This window comes from Pseudorca crassidens, chromosome 9, assembly GCF_039906515.1.
Source record: "Pseudorca crassidens isolate mPseCra1 chromosome 9, mPseCra1.hap1, whole genome shotgun sequence".
NCBI lineage: Eukaryota > Metazoa > Chordata > Mammalia > Artiodactyla > Delphinidae > Pseudorca > Pseudorca crassidens.
In genome coordinates this window covers 91,605,205-91,623,177 of record NC_090304.1, presented here as the reverse complement: position 1 = coordinate 91,623,177, position 17,973 = coordinate 91,605,205, and the positions used below count along the sequence as shown (strand labels likewise).

The 17,973-nt window shown below is 51.7% G+C and overlaps 1 protein-coding gene across 1 annotated transcript in view; it reads right to left on the bottom strand.

Annotated features, from left to right (window-relative positions):
- The window catches only part of ZBTB16 (zinc finger and BTB domain containing 16), a 195,585-nt gene extending 182,635 nt beyond the window's left edge, over window positions 1–12,950 (bottom strand). Inside the window, exons 1-2 of the mRNA XM_067751082.1 lie at window positions 12,664–12,950; window positions 8,235–9,592 (exon numbers count right to left, since the gene is read on the bottom strand). Coding sequence (XP_067607183.1) covers window positions 8,235–9,502 — 1,268 coding nt within the window. The 5' untranslated portion in view covers window positions 9,503–9,592; window positions 12,664–12,950. The remainder of the gene's footprint in view (window positions 1–8,234; window positions 9,593–12,663) is intronic.
- Between the last annotated feature and the right edge of the window lie 5,023 nt (window positions 12,951–17,973).

Here is a 17,973-nt window from a genome sequence, read left to right as displayed (position 1 = left end):
GCCCCCTACAAAGACAGGGGTGATGGTGTGGGTCTCATTCTTAGCATGCCTGGTGTGTATGTCCTTACTTATCACCTGGGGGGATCTAGATGGCCCTGAAGAGGGGAGACCTCGAAACACCACTTCCAACTGGCACACAACTCCTCCGCCCATCAAAATTTCTGACTGCATCTTCTAATAATTTGCCAGTGAGGTCCCACTGTTTCAGGAAGTTCTTTCTCTTACCTAACCTGGCTTCTTCTTACTGCAAAGCTAAACACAATCTCTTCCTGCTCAAGAAAATCAGGTCTTGAGGACAAGAACCCAAAGTGAGCTAGGAATATGGAATTAAGCAGGTTTCTGCGAGTTCTTAGCCGAAGTTTCCATGCTGACGATGAAGTACCGGATCCCCTCTTTGCAGCTGCAGAGATAAGCCTCATGTAGTCAAAACCCAACCAGAGTTTTTCCAGACTGAGCCAGCATAATAAGGACACAGGGGCTTTTAAGGGGAAACAGTAGAAAGGGGAATTTCTGATTATGCTGGCATGAAATTAACGGCATGGAATTTTTATTTTTGTAAATGGGTTTTTTTTCCTCTCCCTTTTTCTGTTTTTGGAGTCAGCATAAAAGCCGTCTATCACTGGAAGCTGGTCTCTCTGTATGTCTGTTAGAGATGATGGACCCATGTGGTCCCAGCCCCCAAAGACACAAACCCTTCGAGGTAAGCTGCATTCTCCCTCCCTCCTTTCAAGCCACCGGAGGAAGCCAAGCGATGAGCCTCCTGGTCAGCAGCTGCAGGGAACATGAGTTGGTCCTTCCTGTGTCCCTCCTTCCCTTTGACTCCATCAGGGGCTGAAAATCCAAGCAGGACATTATGGAATGAACATGAAGCCAGAAGACCTGGGCACAAACCCTGGTGCCACCCTTCACCGACTTACCAGGGACCAGTCCATTAACCTCTCGGGCTTCCCTCTGCCCATCAGGGAATGGGAAACGAATATCCACCCTGCAGGGCAGCTGGAGGGTTTGAGAAGATTCTGACTATGAATGCACTTAGCACAGAACCTGACACGTGTCAAGCACTCAAAGCGACGTTTGCTGAATCCTCCCTTAGAAGCATCCTGCACTGTGGGGTGGGAAAGGACAGGGGCTCTGGAACACGCCACATCCACGAGCTCAGACTTCTCTGGGTGAGAAGGTGTTTGTACTCTCCTCCGTCTCTGCCCCGACCACAGTGATTTGCTGGCCTGCCCACGTGCACAGGCAATAGGACACTGCATCAGTGAGCCGCCTCGGCATTTGGAACTGATGACCGACCGTGGAGTGCTGCCTAGCTAAATTTAAATGAGGGCTGGAATGACTCATCAGGCTTCAGGTCAATGGGACAAAGAGTACCCTGGCCACCGTGCTACGAAAGATCAGCTTTTGGGGGAAAATGCAGGTGCTCACTGTGAATCAGCTCCAAACACACGGACCCAGAGGCAGCGGTTCTTAGGTGCTGGATAAACTGACACCTCTGGGGGAAAGCAGGACCTGAACCAACACGAACACAAATTTTACCCTGCACTGCCAGCTTCACACCAACAGTGGCAGCAAAAATACAATAGCAAACATTTACTTTCTGCCATCCTTCCTTGCACGTGACAAATATTTACTGATTAATTCCTGTAACAACCCAGTGAGTAGGTACTGTTATTATTCCCATTTTATAGACGAGCAAACAGGCGCAGAGAGGTTAAGTCGTGTAACCATAGTCACACTGCTGGTAAGTGGTGAAATCGGGATTCTGACCCAGATAGTCTAATTTGCTCAAAATGCCCATTTACTATGGGAAAAACATGGGGTTGGAGGTCGGGGAGAGGGGATGCCGTGATAAATTTTCCTTTCTAACAAAATAACTACCAACCGAGTCAGGCTTTTCACCTAAAACCACCAAAACAGAACTTGACTAAGAACACCCTTACTTAACGTGGAAAATTCCAGAACCCTCCAACGGGCAAATTGAGGCACGCCTGTATTCATTTAGCAAGACTTTTATGTCTCACACGTGGGCTTTCAGTTGGACTTGTTTTAAAGTCATTAATTTTAAAAAATTAAAATAACGGGAAATGTTTTTCCCCTGAATTAGCAAGAAATCGGAGTTGTGAATGGAGTTTTGATTTTAACAGTTTAGGATAATCACTATTTTAAAGATTCACAAATAGTTTTCCTAGAACAAGCAGGAGGGAAAAGTATTGCCGAACTAAAGCTTTCTTCCCCTTTCCTTCCAGCAATTAGCAGCTCTAACCAATAGTGACAGCAAATTAAAATGGGACTTCTCACCGAGATGAAAGAGCAGGCAACTTTCTTCCATTAGAAAGAAAAGAAAAGAGCTCATCTTCAAAATTTCCAAGAGTTCAGTCTAGATCCCAGATGACTCAGTAACCCTAAGCAGGTTAAAGTATTAAAAAACCAAGTCAGAGCAGACAAAATGAAATCAAATAGGACCCCCTATTTTAGCTGGCTGACTGCCAAACCAGAGCAAAATCCAACTGACCGAAAGGGCTTCATGAAGATATAAGTGAGTGCAGAAGGGGCAAAAGGAGAACTTTTTTAAGAGCTCAACAATCCAGAAATAGCTCATCCAAGTGCCTGGTTTTACAAATGAAGAAGTTAAAGCTCACGATGAAAAAGAGACGGACAACAGTGACAAGAGCTGAAAAACAAAAACTACAGAGCTGAGTGTAGAGGCCCCACCTCCAAAATGGCAGGACACACCAGCACAAAGCCATCTTCCTCTCTTCACAACCAGTGACCTCTCCAACAGAATAGATGTCCAGAAGCCCACGAGCTTATCAACTTAAGTCATTCATCACGCCCCAAAAGGATACTTCCTGGAAATAGAAATGGTTTCAGAAAGGATTTGGGCAAATCTGTGAATGACAGAGCAGCCATAAATAGCTATTAAGAGAAGCTGGGCTTCAACTGACCTTTAGGATTGACGTCAAGGAACAGAGCTGTAGCCTCCAACGGTGGTATCTTAGGGATGGTGTTGGCACCCAAAGACTAGGTCAGATGGATCTGACCCAGAAGAGCAATGCCCATGTGCTTATATGGCCTGGCGCGGAGCACCCAAGACTGTGAATTAGAAGGCGAGCCGAGCTCCTGGCTCTAGCCATTTATAGCTATGTGACCTTGGGCATGTCATTCACTCAAAGCTCATTTTCCTCCTCCGTAAGTTGGGGCTGATAACGGTTGACAATCCCTTACCCAAAACCCTTGGGTCCTTCAGAAATCCAAACTGTTCAGATTTTAGAAAGGAACTATGGGGACTATAATGTTCACCAGCCCCAGAGGCGTCTAGGGAAGCACTCTGTAATCAAACACATTAATATTTTTGCAGCAAAACATATGAATATTCAAAATAGGCAGGATAAATATAGCCTCACATCAGTTCAGATCAGGTTTTGCTACTAAATGAGTTTGCTGCAAACTTACACAAAGCCTTTTAGCTCTCAGAGCTTTTCAGACTATATCAACACAGATATGGAATGAGGGACCTGCACCCCCTGAGCGGAGGCTGTGAGGTTAAGAGAGATAAAGTCATTAAAGCTGCTTTGCAAAGGAGAAAGTAGAACAACCAATAAGAGGCATTATTAATATTCCTGCTGTTGCTGTCATTATCCCACTGCATACTCTTATCCAAACAGAATCTCGTTTGACCTCAGAGGTGCCTAAAGTTGGCAGAACGATGAGAGAGGACCAAGAGTTCAGGGCAGCTTCTCCATTCCCCAAGTGGCCAAGCCAAGGTCAACGGCTATTGATCCTCTACATGGTCAACCACTGAAAACCGAGCAGCCGGCCACCTGAGAGAGGCCAAGGCAAAGGGCCAGGCAGAACCCTGACATCTCAGCAATGAGGCTCCTGCACCCTAGGGCTGGCCCTGGGAAGCCTCGGAGAAGGGCTGCACGCCTGAGTGGGGGAAGCAGGCTGAGCCCACCCATGTGGTTCCCGAGCATTCCTGCAAGAACCAGGAAAGAGTTCCTACTGTGTGTGTGCAGGATACACACTGTAGCTATCCAAGGGCTTGTTGTCTGTAGAAGACCCAGAGGCTCCTGGGAAGGCAGATCCCACTCTGATTCTGCAGCACTAAATTCAGAAACATATTAAGACCAAGCTATGTGAGCCTGGGGAGACAGGACCATGAGGGCTGTGTTGACACTTAAGTCAACCACAGTTCCCTGTAATCTTATCACAGGTATATAACTCTAAGAAGGAGAAGGTGCACCCGGCCTGGTAGAGCTGGTCCCTAGATCAGATCCAGACAAGGCTACATGCGGAACAGGCTCAGCCTTTCGGGGAGAGAGAGACAGAACAGAGACTGAGTCTAGGGAAGGAGAGTCCAATCTTCCTGATGTGACCCTCCCTCCCTCAGACATTACCCTCTGTAACACGGGCCGGCTTGGAAGGTTTTAGGGTCCAGCACTTACTCCTGCATCTGCCTGGATAGATCTGCTCCTCTAGCAGGTCTTCTGATTGTTCTGACTGCCTTCTGGGTCCTTTAGGCAGGTAAGCCCTGTGTGATTTACCCAGATAGCATCTCTGTGGGCTTTCCATCAATCCACGGCTACATCTGACATTGTTTTTACACCTCACCATGCACTGCAGGGACCACAACTTTATAAAGTTTCATTCAAACTGTCTGTTGGGCCAGCAGGCTCCCCTCTCACCAGCTTGGGACCAAGTCGTGAGGAAAGCTACTGATGGTCTGTTGTAGAATCAAACCCTCCTTCCTGCATCCCTTCCTAACACTCTCCCCTTCCTTCCTCTCCATGCCCTTCTGCCCGCCCCCCACCAACAAGAAAGACAACAATAACTAGCAAGTACCTAACCTTTACCTACCAGCCTACTGGCTTAACAACAAAATTAAATAAATCCTGTAGCCTGTTATTTCATCATGTTCATCACTGTCACATTCACAGCCAATTCCACAGCCTCCTGACATCAGATCTCCCACTCTGATTGCTCTGCCTTGCCTTTTTGTGTGTGCTACGCTGGGACTTGTGATGTGGGGGAACGAACAGAGAGCAGCAGGAAATAGGGAAGTCTCTGCTTGTCTCTCAGACCTTAATCCTGGAGGTCTGAGAGACAGGGAGAGAGGAAAAGTCTCCCCCCAAAAAGCACACCTGATCAGGAGCCAGGGGCTGCCAGTCAGAGGGAGGGCGGAGTGTACACGGGAACATTCTCTCCACCCTTGACTTCCTGAGACCTCACAGCTCTCCATCCAGGGCACAGCCCCAGGCTCCAGCTTCTTGGGCTGCAGCAGCCTACTTTCCACCCTCAGTCAAAAGCACAGTCTCCGTGTCAGCAGCCCACAGCGTGAGGCCAAGGACGCCAGGACTGGCGGCTTGCCACCACAAGCTCCCAAGGACGGGGATATCCTCGGCACTGCCCCGCAGCCAACTCAACCCGTCGACGGCAGTGCTGTGGACACTACACACTAGAACACAGAGCCAGGTGAGGCGATGCAGAGATGAGACCCAGGCGACATGGAAGTCTCAGGGTCCCTTCCTCACCCTCCTGGTTACTAAGCGCCAGTCACAGCTCCAGGGATTTCTGGATGCTACTTCGTTAATTCAGCATCCCACCCTACAGACCACCTGCATTTTAAAGAGAGTGAAACAAGGCTCAAGACAGCTCCACAACGTTGCCAAGCTCTCACTGCTCTATACGGCTAGTTCTGCCACCCATGCTCTGACGGGGTAGACCGCAGCCAGCCCTCCACCTCTCCCCAGAGGAACAAGGGTCCCACAGAATGGGAACTTGGAACCCCTGGGAGAGTAATAGCTTTTGCAGCCCTCTCAGGTAAAAAGAAGCAAACAAGACCCAACAAGAAGCCAGAAAAAAAACCTGCTTTCCAGGGAACAGGGGCTGGGAGCAATGGGTGAAGGTAGTCAAAAGGTACAAATTTCCAGTTATAAAACGAATAAGCCCTGGGGATATAACACACAACGTGATGACTACAGTTAACAATACTGTATTACGAAAGTTGCTAAGAGAGCAGATCTTAAAAAAGTGCTCAAGGAAAAAAATTCCTATGTACGGTGATGGATTTTAACTAAGTCGACTTATCATAGTGATCATTTCATAAAATATACAAATATCAAATCATTACATTGTATATACCTGAAGCTGTTACATGTCAATTATACCTCAATTTAAAAAATTACTTTCCTGGGACTTCCCTGGTGGTCCAGTGGCTAAGACTCCACGCTCCCAATGCAGGGGGCCTGGGTTCAGTCCCTGGTCAGGGAACTAGATCCCACATGCCACAACTAAGAGTTCACATGCTGCAACTAAAGATCCCGCATGCCGCAACTAAGACCCAGTACAGCCAAATAAATAAATAAATAAATATATATTTTTTAATTACTTTTCACTATACCCCATTTCTTATAGCACATAACTGAAATAATTCACATCCGGAGAAGATGATCATCTATCTGGTCAAGTTTGGGGAGAGGGTTTCCTCTTTAGGAAAGTTTGAGCAAAAACAAACACAACCTCGGTCTATTTCTGAGCAGTACAAACATCACGAAGACACACCTTAGTGGCGGTTACTTTTCGCACCCTGCCGGAAAAGGATCGGCTATGTTTAGCTCAGCAGCACTTTCCACATGGTAGGTCTCAGAGCCCCCCATTAAGCGGTGTTGGAGCAGGTTCCAGCTCAGCTTGGGGTAATCAGATGACCGCCAAAAGCCTCCACCTCCATGCCCCCACCCCCTCTCCTTCACACCCGCTCCTGAATAGTCAACAGAAGAATGGGGGGAGGGTAGAAGAGGGCAAAAGTGAAGAATCCACCCAAGATCAGGAAAACAGCAGGCAAGAGGGTGTGCAGGGAAATGTTATCACAGACGGCAAGAGAAACTGGACTTCTTGACACCATTCACCTGACCCAGGAACCCAGGGTAATGTGATGGGCATATCCTTACGACAGATGCAGATGAACACCGAACTCACTACAGGTTCCCTATGTGTTTACTCAACTTCTGATAAGCGATTTTCAAAATCCGCTGTTCTGTAGATACGATCCTCTTCAGGACTGATGGCTCCAAGAGGCAGCCAAGTGCAAGAGGGTTAAGACCTGAATCTGAATCCAGCTCTGCCTCAGTATCTATATGACCCTGGGAAAAGGTCTTAGTACCTTCCTGTGTAAAAGAACGTCATCCACCTGGAAAAACGGCTGTAAGAAAAACGTGACTCCATGAAAAGCACCTGAACCAGGCATGTCATAAAAGCTATTTCACAGAGAAAGAAACAGAAGCCAGAGGGAAGCCAATGCTAGCCCAAAGTGGTATTTAATTCAATGTGAGTAGGGAGGGGTTAAGAATAAGGCTGCACGCTGCAAAACCCATGTGTCTCCTACCCATCCTTCCCCCTTGAATTTAAATCAACTCCCTCGAAATGTGTTTACAGGGACAAAGAATGAGAAGGGAGAGGAAGCAACGTTCCTGGTGATGAACGTTCACCAGGAATGACGTTTGGAACCTGCAGCTGCTCTTGTGATCTAAGCAGCCTCCAGCCCCTCCCATCCTCCAGAGCTGCAGACAGGCTACCTTGGCAGGAACCACCACATGGGAACTCAGGTACCTGAGACCTGGCTACGTGGCCAGATCCAGGCCATGGGCCCTTCTTCCTTACCCCACTTCTCCCTCCCTCCACTTGATGAGTCACTCCAGGAAAAGGAGAACAGACCCAACAGCAGGAAAAGAAAAATGGGAGCCCAAATGCCAAAAAGAGAGGAAAGAGCCTAGTAAGAAACTGAGCACAGGAAATGCCCTGGCAGCCCAGTGGCTAGGACTCTGCACTTTCACTGCTGAGGGCGTGGGGTTCAGTCCCTGGGCGGGGAAGTAAGATCCTGCAAGCTGCTTATGGTTTCCTTTGCTGTGCAAAAGCTTTTAAGTTTCATTAGGTCCCATTTGTTTATTTGTGTTTTTATTGCCATTTCTCTAGGCTGCACAGCGTGCCCAAAAGAATAAATCAATAAAATAAAATCATATTTTTTTAAAAAAGAAACTGGGCGCGTAAGTTCCCCAGTGTTTAGGAAAGACCGAGGCCCCCTCACCACACCTGAAAAGTGTCCCCCCACAGGTGGTTTTTCACAAAGAGCAAAGACAACAGAGGAGCCAGGCCCCAGGCCTCGGGAATGGCTGCGTCTGAAGGCAGGGTCAAGGCCAGAAATTCAGGGTCAGGGTGATGGGTACAGAGGGGCCTACCTGTGCTGCTCCACGGCCTCGTTGTCAGGAAGCTCCACCCCGCAGACGCTGCACTGTTCCCCGACAGTGCGGCTCTCTGCCTTCATGCCCACCGCCAGCTCCCCCAGCTTGCTGAACAGCTCCCTCTGGATGAAGCCCTGGGGCAGGAGACCCCCGTAGGTGCTGAAGTCCATGGAGACGGCCAGGGTGGGCTGCACATGGAGGCCCGAGGTCACCGAAGACGGCACGCTCAACACGGCATCGGCCTTGTGGTTGGGCAGCACGGAATAGATGCCCAGGTGTTTCTCAGCAGGGGGCGCGGGGGGCTCCGGTCGGCCTGGGGGACCCTGGCCAACCTCGGTTAGAGGCGGCAGCTGCTCGGCGCTCTCCTCACGTCCATAGTGCAGCTCTCTAGCGCTGGTGATGACGCTGCTCCGAGTTGGGGTCCCGGGTCCCTCCTTGCCCCTTTCCTCAACCTTGTCCCCCATCCCGGCTGAGATGCTAGACTCGGCTGCCCCGGGGCTGTCCTGGCCGGGCACCTCATCCACCTGCATCATCTCCGGCTTCACCTCGGCCACCGCAGGGTGCCGCCCAACCCCAGCCAGAGTCGGTTCCTCAGGCCTGGCAGGCAGCTGAAGAGCCCCCTGCAGGAGAGACTGTCCTATGGTCATCAAACTGTCCACTGCCGCCTTGGTGGGACTCATGGCGGAAAGGCCAAATGAGGTGGAGACGGAAGGGCTCTGGCCCACCATGGGCCCAGGGAGGCTCTGAGCAGCTACGCTGGCGTACCCACTCTCCTCGCTGGAATGCTTCGAGATGAAGATGTTCTTGAGATACCGAGCCTTGCGGTCCTCTTCCTCCTCGGCCCCACCGTCCGCCATGGTTGCCTCCGTGTCATTGTCGTCTGAGGCCTGGATGGTCTCCAGGATCTTCAGGCACTGCTCCTCCAGGTATTCGATCTCCAGGATCTCAGCTGCGTACAGCAGGTCATCCAGGTCCTCCGCCTTGGCTTGCAGCGTGGCCGTGTACGCATACTCCAGAATCTGCTGGAAGGTCTTTGGAGAGAGGAAGTCCAGAGTATAGTGCTGGCTATTGCGGTGGAAGAGGATCTCAAACATCTTGCTGGTGCAGGCCAGCACGGTCCGGTGGGCGTGGAACTCCTGGCTGTCCACCATGATGACCACATCGCACAGCGTCCCGGCCAGCCGCATCTGGTTGGCCTTGCAAAGGAGCCCCGTGGGGTGGCTGGGGTTCTGCAGCTGGATCATGCCCATCTTTGTCAGATCCATGGTGCTCCCCGAGGCTTAGGCATGAGGCTCTCTTTCCTTCCTGGCTCTGCGTGGCAGGGCAGGGTGGGTTTCCTGGGCCAGTGGAGAGGGCTAAAGGGGAAGAGGGGGAAGGAGGCAAAAGAGATGCAAGAACAAAAGGAAGGTTAGCTAGTGTCCCTAAAAGTAAGAATTCAAACACTAGCACCTCCCCCAAACCTGCAGCAAGACAGTCTTGGAGATTTTAATGGAGCGGAAGTGGCTTCCTGGAAATCTACATGTCTGCCTTTACAGGCCCAGGGATGATGAGAGTAAAGAGAAGGTTCCGCTAGAGCACATGCCCAACTCACTGCTCTATGACATCTGTTAGATGAAATAAAATGAAAATTACAGTAGAGTCTTGTGAGTCTTGGGCTTTCTTTAAGTCTGAGGGTGGGGGGCTCCCATGCAAAGCCAACACTGATTATGAGAAGTTGCCCAGCACTTAATTTAAAAGAATAAGGATTTAACCCCTTCCTCTAGTCAGTGTAAGCACTCAGTTTCACTCTCAACACCCTGTGCAGCAAACCTCATCTTGAAAACAAAGTTTTTCTAAATCCTGCCTCACCGTGGTAGCCCCAGGAGCAAAACCCAGCCTAGCTGGGGCTAGCAGCCTGGAGTTGCAGCCCACAGAAATCTAAGGGCAAGGTTCTCCTCCTCCAGCCCACCTCCTCACCCTCAGCCAATGCCTTCCTGGACCTCTGTCCTTCCACTCTTCTCAGAGCTGCAAAGGACGGATGAAACCATGCCCTGACCGCCTCCTTAGGCACTAAGAGAAAGACACACACGTGGCCCATGTACTAGCTTGGCTCACTTCTGCCCACTGCCCATGGGTACCTCAGAGTGACTGTGTGTGTAATCCAAAATCTCGACTGCGTGTGCATGCACCAGCCAGAGAGGGAGAGAGAGTTAACACATGTGCACACTTATATAATATGGCACACTTATCCCCTGCCCACAAGTGCCCAGTAGTCAGGAGGATCTGTAATATGTAGGCTAGGTCATGAAGGACCTATAGAGAGGTCCTAGGAAACATGCACCCCTAAAGCCAGCAGTGCACATGCTGGGAACGTGAACTCCAAGTGTACCCCACAGGCTCCCAGGAGTGGGCAAGTCCTGTAACCCGGAGCAGTAAGTGATACTGTTAATGGCTTGGAGGTGCGAGAAGTGATACTGGCACCAGCACCTATGATGGGAGTTACATTGAATACGAAGGGAAAACAGGGCTGGAGACAAAGGACTCTCCCAAAGCGCTGTTTGGGATCGGTAACAGGGCTCTGAGACTCACAACCCTGTCTAAAGAGTGTCAGAAAGACCTCACAGGCCCAGGTCCCTCCCAGCCTCTGCCTAGCTGTGGCCAGTATTGCAGTGAAATGAACTGGGAACAACGCAGAGCAAGGGCTCTTGCTCGCTCTTGGAACACTGCTGGCCTCCGCCCCCAAAAGGAACCCTATTGGCTCCAGAGCCGCAAATGTTACTCGGAAAGGGTTAACAGGACGACTAATCAAGACACTTTTGCTCCCACCCTGGGGTGGGAACTGAGGCCATGGGGTGGGGGTGGGGCAGGGGGTGGGAGCGGTGACCATTCACCCGCGCCTTGCCACCATGCGCTTCCCCGCAGACTTCGTGGTTTCAGAGAACTAGGAGGGAGCAATCGGAAGAATGTAAGCTGGGCTACCCGAATATCTCCCCAAAAACAAGCTCCGTGGGTCCTGAGGGAAATCAGGGCGCCCTGGTCAGCCGTCCCCGCCACCCGCGGCTCGGCGCCCGTGATCCGGCTGGCGCTGGCTGCAGCGCCCAGCCCCGCGGCGCGGGAGAAAGCCGTCGCTAACCCGCTCGAGCTCTGGGGATCGATCGCGCTCTCACACTGCCCCCCACTCCGCGCCCCGCTCCCAGCCGTCCCCACGGAGGCTTGGAGACGACTTCAGCAAACTTGGGGAAGCAACTTTTCCGGGGAAGCCAGACGGCAAAGAGAAAGGGAGCCGGGCTAAGGAAGAGGGAAAGCGAAAGAGACCCGGACGAAGGGCAAGAGTCCGGGCGGGCCGGACGCCTGGGCGAGAGCAGCGAGAAGGCGGACCCGCCTCGCGGAGAAGTGGAAGCACAAAAGCCCGACAGCGAGTTGTGGGAGGAAAAGCGAGAAGGGATCTGCGGGCCATCCCTCTCCGACCCTGGGCCATGACCCCAGTGAGCGACGGGCAAGGTCCCCGGCCTCAAGCTGGTGGCGCCAGCAGCCGGCGCGCCCGGCCCAGGCACGTTGCTGGCGTCCCGGGGAGTAGGCGAGCGAGTCGGTGCCGAGCGCGTCTGTGCGTCCCAGTGGGTCCGCGGGCCGGCGAGATAGTGCGCATTTCGAGCGCGTGTTTCCAGGGGCTGTGCGAGCGAGCTGCCGGCGCGCCGGGGTGGGAAAGGCATCCCGAACGCATCAGGTGCAGAGCCGAGCACCCACCGAGCGCGGCCGGGAGCGCACAGCGAGCTCCGGCGCCACGGCCGGTCCAGCCGAGAGCCGAGGAGGGCCCGGAGCGCTAGAGACACTCCAGCGCTCCGCCACGGAGCCCCTCCCTCCAAAACCGGGGGGATTAAGTCCAATCAAGAAAAAAGAGCCCACCAGGTTTTTCAAAGAGAAACAAAACCCAAGTGACTCCCAGTCCTGCTCCCCTGGCACCCAGATCCACTCCTCGGATCCTCCGATTCTAGCTTCCCAGTCGGTGGGCGAATAAACACACAAATAAACCACAGCCCTATCTCGCGCCCGCGCACCGGTCGGCATACATATGAGCACCCACCGGCTGCCGGCTCCTCCACCGGCCCCTGGTGGTACAAAGCCTCCTGATTCCCAACCCTCTGCTTGCGCCCTCAGCCCCCGCAGACCGCTCTGCCTCCCACCTCTCACCCCGACCGTGCCCTGCAGCGGAAGGGCTGGGGAGGCAGCTGCGCCCAAGCTGACAGCCAGGGCTCCCCCTTCTAGCCGACCCCCAACCGCCGCTGGCGACGGCTGCGGCAGCAGGAAGGGAACAAGCCGAATAAAATAAGGCACAAGCCCAGCGGCCGAGTGGCCGAAGCGAGCGCGCCTCCCAGACCTCTCCAGCCGCGGGGCGCCCCGGCGCGCTGCTATCGCTGGGCGGTGCGCCCCTCCCCGGCCCCCCACTCACCACTGCCGAGCCGGGCGCTGTGGGGTGGGTGTGCGTGCCTCTTGGGGGGGTGTGCCTGTGTCGGGAGGGGTGTTGCTGGGGAACTGTTGCTCTCGGTATCACGGCGGCAGCGGCGGCATCGCCCGGCAGTTCGCAGTACCCGCTCTCATCGCCCTCAACTCCTCTGTGCTGTGAGGTTAGCAAATCACCACCGGCTGCGGCGCCTCCGCCGCGTCCCACGTCAACGCCGAGCCCCCTCCCCTGCGAGGCCCAGGCGCCTCTCCATCTTTAGTGCTGGCGGCCGAGCCCGGCTCCCTGCCCACAGCTGCCCCCCTTCCCTCCTCCCTCCTCACCCCTCCCGCGCTGTCCCCGGGCTCAGCCCGCCCACCCCCCCGCACTGGCCGAGCCGGCGCGCGCTCCCCGCCCCACCCCTCCCCTCCCCTCCCCTTCCCTCCGCTTCCCTTCCCTCCCCTTCCCTCCCCTCTCTTCCCCGCGCGTCGCGCTCCAGGCTTCGCCTGACATCTAGCTGCTGTTGGGGCGCTGGCGGCCGCCGCTCACCGGCCAAGCCGAGAGGAAAGAAGGAGCTCGTGGAGAGGAGTGCCAAGGACTCGGAACCCTTAGTGGGGGCAGTGGAGGTGAGGGGCGAGGAGCAGCCCTCACATGCAACCCCATGTTTTTAATTTCCACTGGAAACGGGTTTTCTTTTCCCCTGCTGCGCCAGACGCGGAGTTCGGTCTCCGGCCCCGAAGTTTGCCCCATTCAGTGCGTGTCATCTCTCCTTTAACATTTTCTCCGGGCGGCATCCCCTGTACCCCGCCATCGGTTTTAGACGGTCGCTTTCCCGGGCCCCAAGCCCAGGCCTTTTGTGCCTCCCGGCCTTCTGAGCATCCAGAGTTCGCGGGCCCGGGTGGACCAGGTGCCAGCGGGTGGGCGGGGATCTACGGTCGAGGGGAGACTCCCCATTTTAGCTGTCACGATCCCTGGAGGCCAAGGTCGAGTCCCGAGGGAAACTTTTCTCCCTCTCAGTCGTGAGCATTTCCTGAGCTTCGCCCCACCGCCCACCCCCACCCGGAACCTGGCTGGAAACAGTTCCCGAGAACTGCGGTCAGTCAGTTCAGGGCAAAGTCTTCAGGAGGCGAGTGAAAGCTTGAAAAAGCTTCAGGCCCCCAGAAGTGGCTCCTCTCAGCCAGCTGCTCCACTTAAGAGGGTGGAGTTGAGGTCAGTAAGCCCAGGGTAGAGCGAGCAGAAGCAATGTGCCCTCCCGCGGGCTGCGGAGAGTCCCCCTTCTCTGCCCTTTCCCTGGAGCTTGGCAAAGGTAGGAGACAAGAGGTGGGAAACGCTCTTCTGGGCACAAACCTTGACTGCCAGCTAATGGCAGTCAAGGTTTGGTGGAAAGCGCCCTCCCTGGGTCTCCGGACAGTCAGCCCTGGAGGTCGTACAGTCTTAGCAAGCCGGGTGGGTCTTCAGGCACTGAGTCCTGAGTCCCCTCTGTCAGTCCCTGACACGCGGGGTGGTTCAGAAGTTTCGCGCCAGACTCACGTATGATCGCATCCCGCTGCGCACCTCTGGCACTGCCCCAGACCAAGAGTCAGGCCCCAAGAACTGAAGGGTCATGGAAGGTGGCAGAAGCCAACTAGAGGCAAAAATCCACTTCCAGCCTCACAAGGCCAGTTGGCTGGAGTTCACATCACAACTGATAGTTCACAAGAGCTGCTAATGGGGTAGTCCCAAAGACAGGCGATTCCATCCCAGCAAACATCGCCCCTGTCTCCTGCTCGCAGGGAAAGTGCTCAGACCTGCAGGAGTCATGGGAGAGAGGAAGACCTGTGAGAAGCCACTTGAAAGTGAAGGAAGGGAGTTAGTTATCCTCTGATAGAAGAGAATACAGCAACGTCTAACAGGAGCCTGGGAACACCCAGTCCCTGGGTATTAGATTAACAATAAAGAGCAATCTATGAAAGGACTATTTTTCTAGCTAAGGTCTGCAGTCTGTAAGAGGAAAGGAATTTAAAGAAAGTTAAGAAAGAACTGGTCTGGTACTTGAGCGGTTAAGACTCTGCACTTCCAATGCAGGAGATGCAGGTTCGATCCCCGGTCAGGGAACTAAGATCCCACGGGCAGTGCGGCACAGCCAAATGCAAAAAATAATAATAAATAAAAAAGAAGAAAGAACTGATCTGATAAACAGCAAGGACTTACTGTGTAGCAGAGGGGACTATAGTCAATATCTTGTAATAACCCATAATGGGAAAAGTCTAAATATACGTATATGTATAACTGAGTCACTTCACTGTACACCTGAAACTAGTACAATATTGCAAATCAACTCTACTTCCATTTTAAAAAAAGAAAGAAAGAACTGGTCTGCAAGGAGAGCAAGAGGAGAGAGGTATAAGGAGAGAAGACAGTCCTAGAGCCTCACCAGGGAAATGGAAAGAAGAAAGAATCATTAAACTGTTGCGCTTCTGCCTATAGATGGTACCTGCTAAAGGTTGCTGCCTCGCTGTCCACATCCACCTACTACCGGTCCCTCCTGAGTGCAGTAGCAGAAGCACACAACTAACCCCTGATCTAATCTCCTAGTAATCCTCAAATCAGAGAAAGGGAGACTCTCTGGAAACAATGGGAAAGAAAGAACCATCCCTCCATGGCCCTGGACCGCCCCCCTCCACCTCCATGCCACATTCACGCTATGTGAAGATCTCCCTTGCTTCATAAACTCAGCCCATTACAAAGCCCAGCCCTTGTTCGTAAGTGTTAAAGAGAGATTAATGCCCGCATTTAAGAGGTGGAGAAGGTAACAAAAAGGAGGAAGGAAGGCAAGGCTATGGGCCGAGTGCCCGCATGGAGCTCCATGCATTTCCACTTAGCGCTGAAGGCTGGCTGCACAGAAGTTTGATAAGGTTTATTGGGCCCAGATAAGGCAGCAGCAGCTCCCCCACCAAAAGCTATGTCCTTGGGCCCCCGCAAGGCTGATGAGAATCCACAGTTCAGAGATTTCTTACGGCAGCAGCTAAAAACCCTCAGGATGGAAAATTACAACAGAAAAAATGCTCTCTTTTGCTCTCTCTCTCATGTTTATATATTTGTAGTAGGTTTTTTTGTTTTTGTTTTTTACTTTTTTTCCTGAAGGGTGTGGTAAGAGAAGGTGGGACAGTAGTTTTGACACATCCTAAAAGCAGGATTTCAGTCTTACAGAGAGGTCATCTTGGAGACAGAAGAAGAGATGAGTTGACCTTTGGGTGGAATTCCATTGCTAAATCTTCTCATTCCCTCATCTTCTTTACTCATATACCTCCAGCTGAAAGCAGCCCTTCAGTACTCAGGTTGTGGAAGAGGAGGGTATGTCAGGTCTAAAGCGATCTTACGGGAAAGAGACAGTGGGGATGATACCTCATTCTGAGCACTGACTGTGAATCTTAACACATTACCTATATTGTTTTATTTAATCCTCATAACTCTCCTAATGCAGGGACATCTTTCCCCCATTTCTGTGGATGGGAAACCTGGGGCTCAAAGAGGTTAAGTGCCTTACCCAAGACCGTAGAGCTATTAAATATCAGAGCTAAGACTTTAAATCAGACCGTTCCAACTGCAAAACTCATGATCTTAACTTCTAGATTATACAGCCTCCAGTGGGATGGAGAAAAGGAAACAAGGGCTTTTAATTTCCCTTCTCCTCTTACTCTACAGAGGCCAAGGTCTCTGTAGCAGCCAGCCAAGCTGGGAACCAAACAGTTCTCCATTGAATCAGGCCACCAGGTAAGCAGACTTAGATGCCCAGATCTCTGCACTTTCTTTCCTCCTCAAAAATCTCAGGCAAAGGAATCCCCTGGCGGCCCAGTGGTTAGGACTCCATACTTCCACTGCGGTGTTGGGCGGGCATGTTTGCTCCCTGCTCGGGGAACCTGCAAGCCATGTGGCGTGGCCTGAAAAAAAAAAAAAAAAACCTCAGGCAAAAGTTGAGGAGGGAGTTTTGAATTACAGTAAAACTCCAATTAAGTAGGTGCCCAGGAAGAAGGTGACTGTGCTGGTTTGAGTATTCTGCTTGAGGGTTAGGAAAATGTTACAAATCATTTTGTTCCAGCTCCTTAGTTGGAAAATAATTTTAAAATTGAAAGGTAAACTTTCCTATCATGATAAATAAAATCAAGGACTCCTACCTATGGGGGAGAAGAAGCCACTGTGCATTTCTCCAAAACCTTGTGATGGAGAAAGAATGAAGCATTTTGAGGGAGGGATGCAGGCGGTGAAGGCCCTGAATGAAAAAAAAGTAGTCTCCTCCACAATGGAGAACTCCAGGTTGCCACCAGAAGATGCACCAGGTTGTCGCATGTACTCTCAGATCTTTACCCCACTGGTGACTTGGGGAGAAGACATAGCAAGCCTATGGTGTCCATTTTTGGAGTCAAAGTATCTTATAATGTTGCAAGGTCATCATTGAGGTATCTTCTAGATAGATACAAATGATGTAAAAAACTAAGCAGAGTCAGGAATTCCCTGGCAGTCCAGTAGTTAGGACTCCATGCTTCCACCGCAGGGGGCCTGGAATCGATCCCTGGATCCCTGGATCCCTGGTGAGGGAGCTAAGATCCTGCAAGCCACAAGTCTCAGCCAGAAAAAAAAAAAACCTAAGCAGAGTCAAATTTGCCCTCAGTACATATGTTGATAGTTTTCTTAGGTTTGTCTTTTTTTTTTTTTTTAACTTAATTCTTCCATGTCACTTCCTTTCATGCCGCCTCCAAAAAACAGAAGGGGAAATAAACAGGTGATGTGTGGGTTCTGGTTAGGTGAAGCCCAGAAAACCAAATAAAAATATGGCTTCTTGGATTAGTAATTGCCATCCTTTTCCCCCGTGGACACCTGGTTAGTGATGTTTACACCTGGGCATCTCTTCCAGGTACTAAGTATGCCCTTCTCCTCTGTAAGGCAGAGAGTGACATTTCAAAGGGAGAAGATGAGGGGTTATTTCTTTTAGCCCCAGAGGCCTTGGGTCACTGTGACCCCAAGATCTTTGTGATGGAGAAAGAGAAAGCTTTTTCTTCTTTCTTTCTCTCCCCAACATCTTGCAAATGGTGTTGGGACCTAATGTTGTCAACTCAAATAGCAAATCTGAGTTGTTATTAGTGCAAAGATCCCCTGAGGGGGATGAAATCTGCAATGGATGTTATGGGGAAGTGTGTTTATAATTATAATGGGATTTAATGTACACTGGGACCAGATGATGGTAGCCATTTAAAAAAGAGATGCTTAATAAGAGAGGTCCCTTAATGACAGGCAGCAGGGCTCAGGTAATTATGGAGAAGCACAGTGTTTCACTTGGTGTCACAA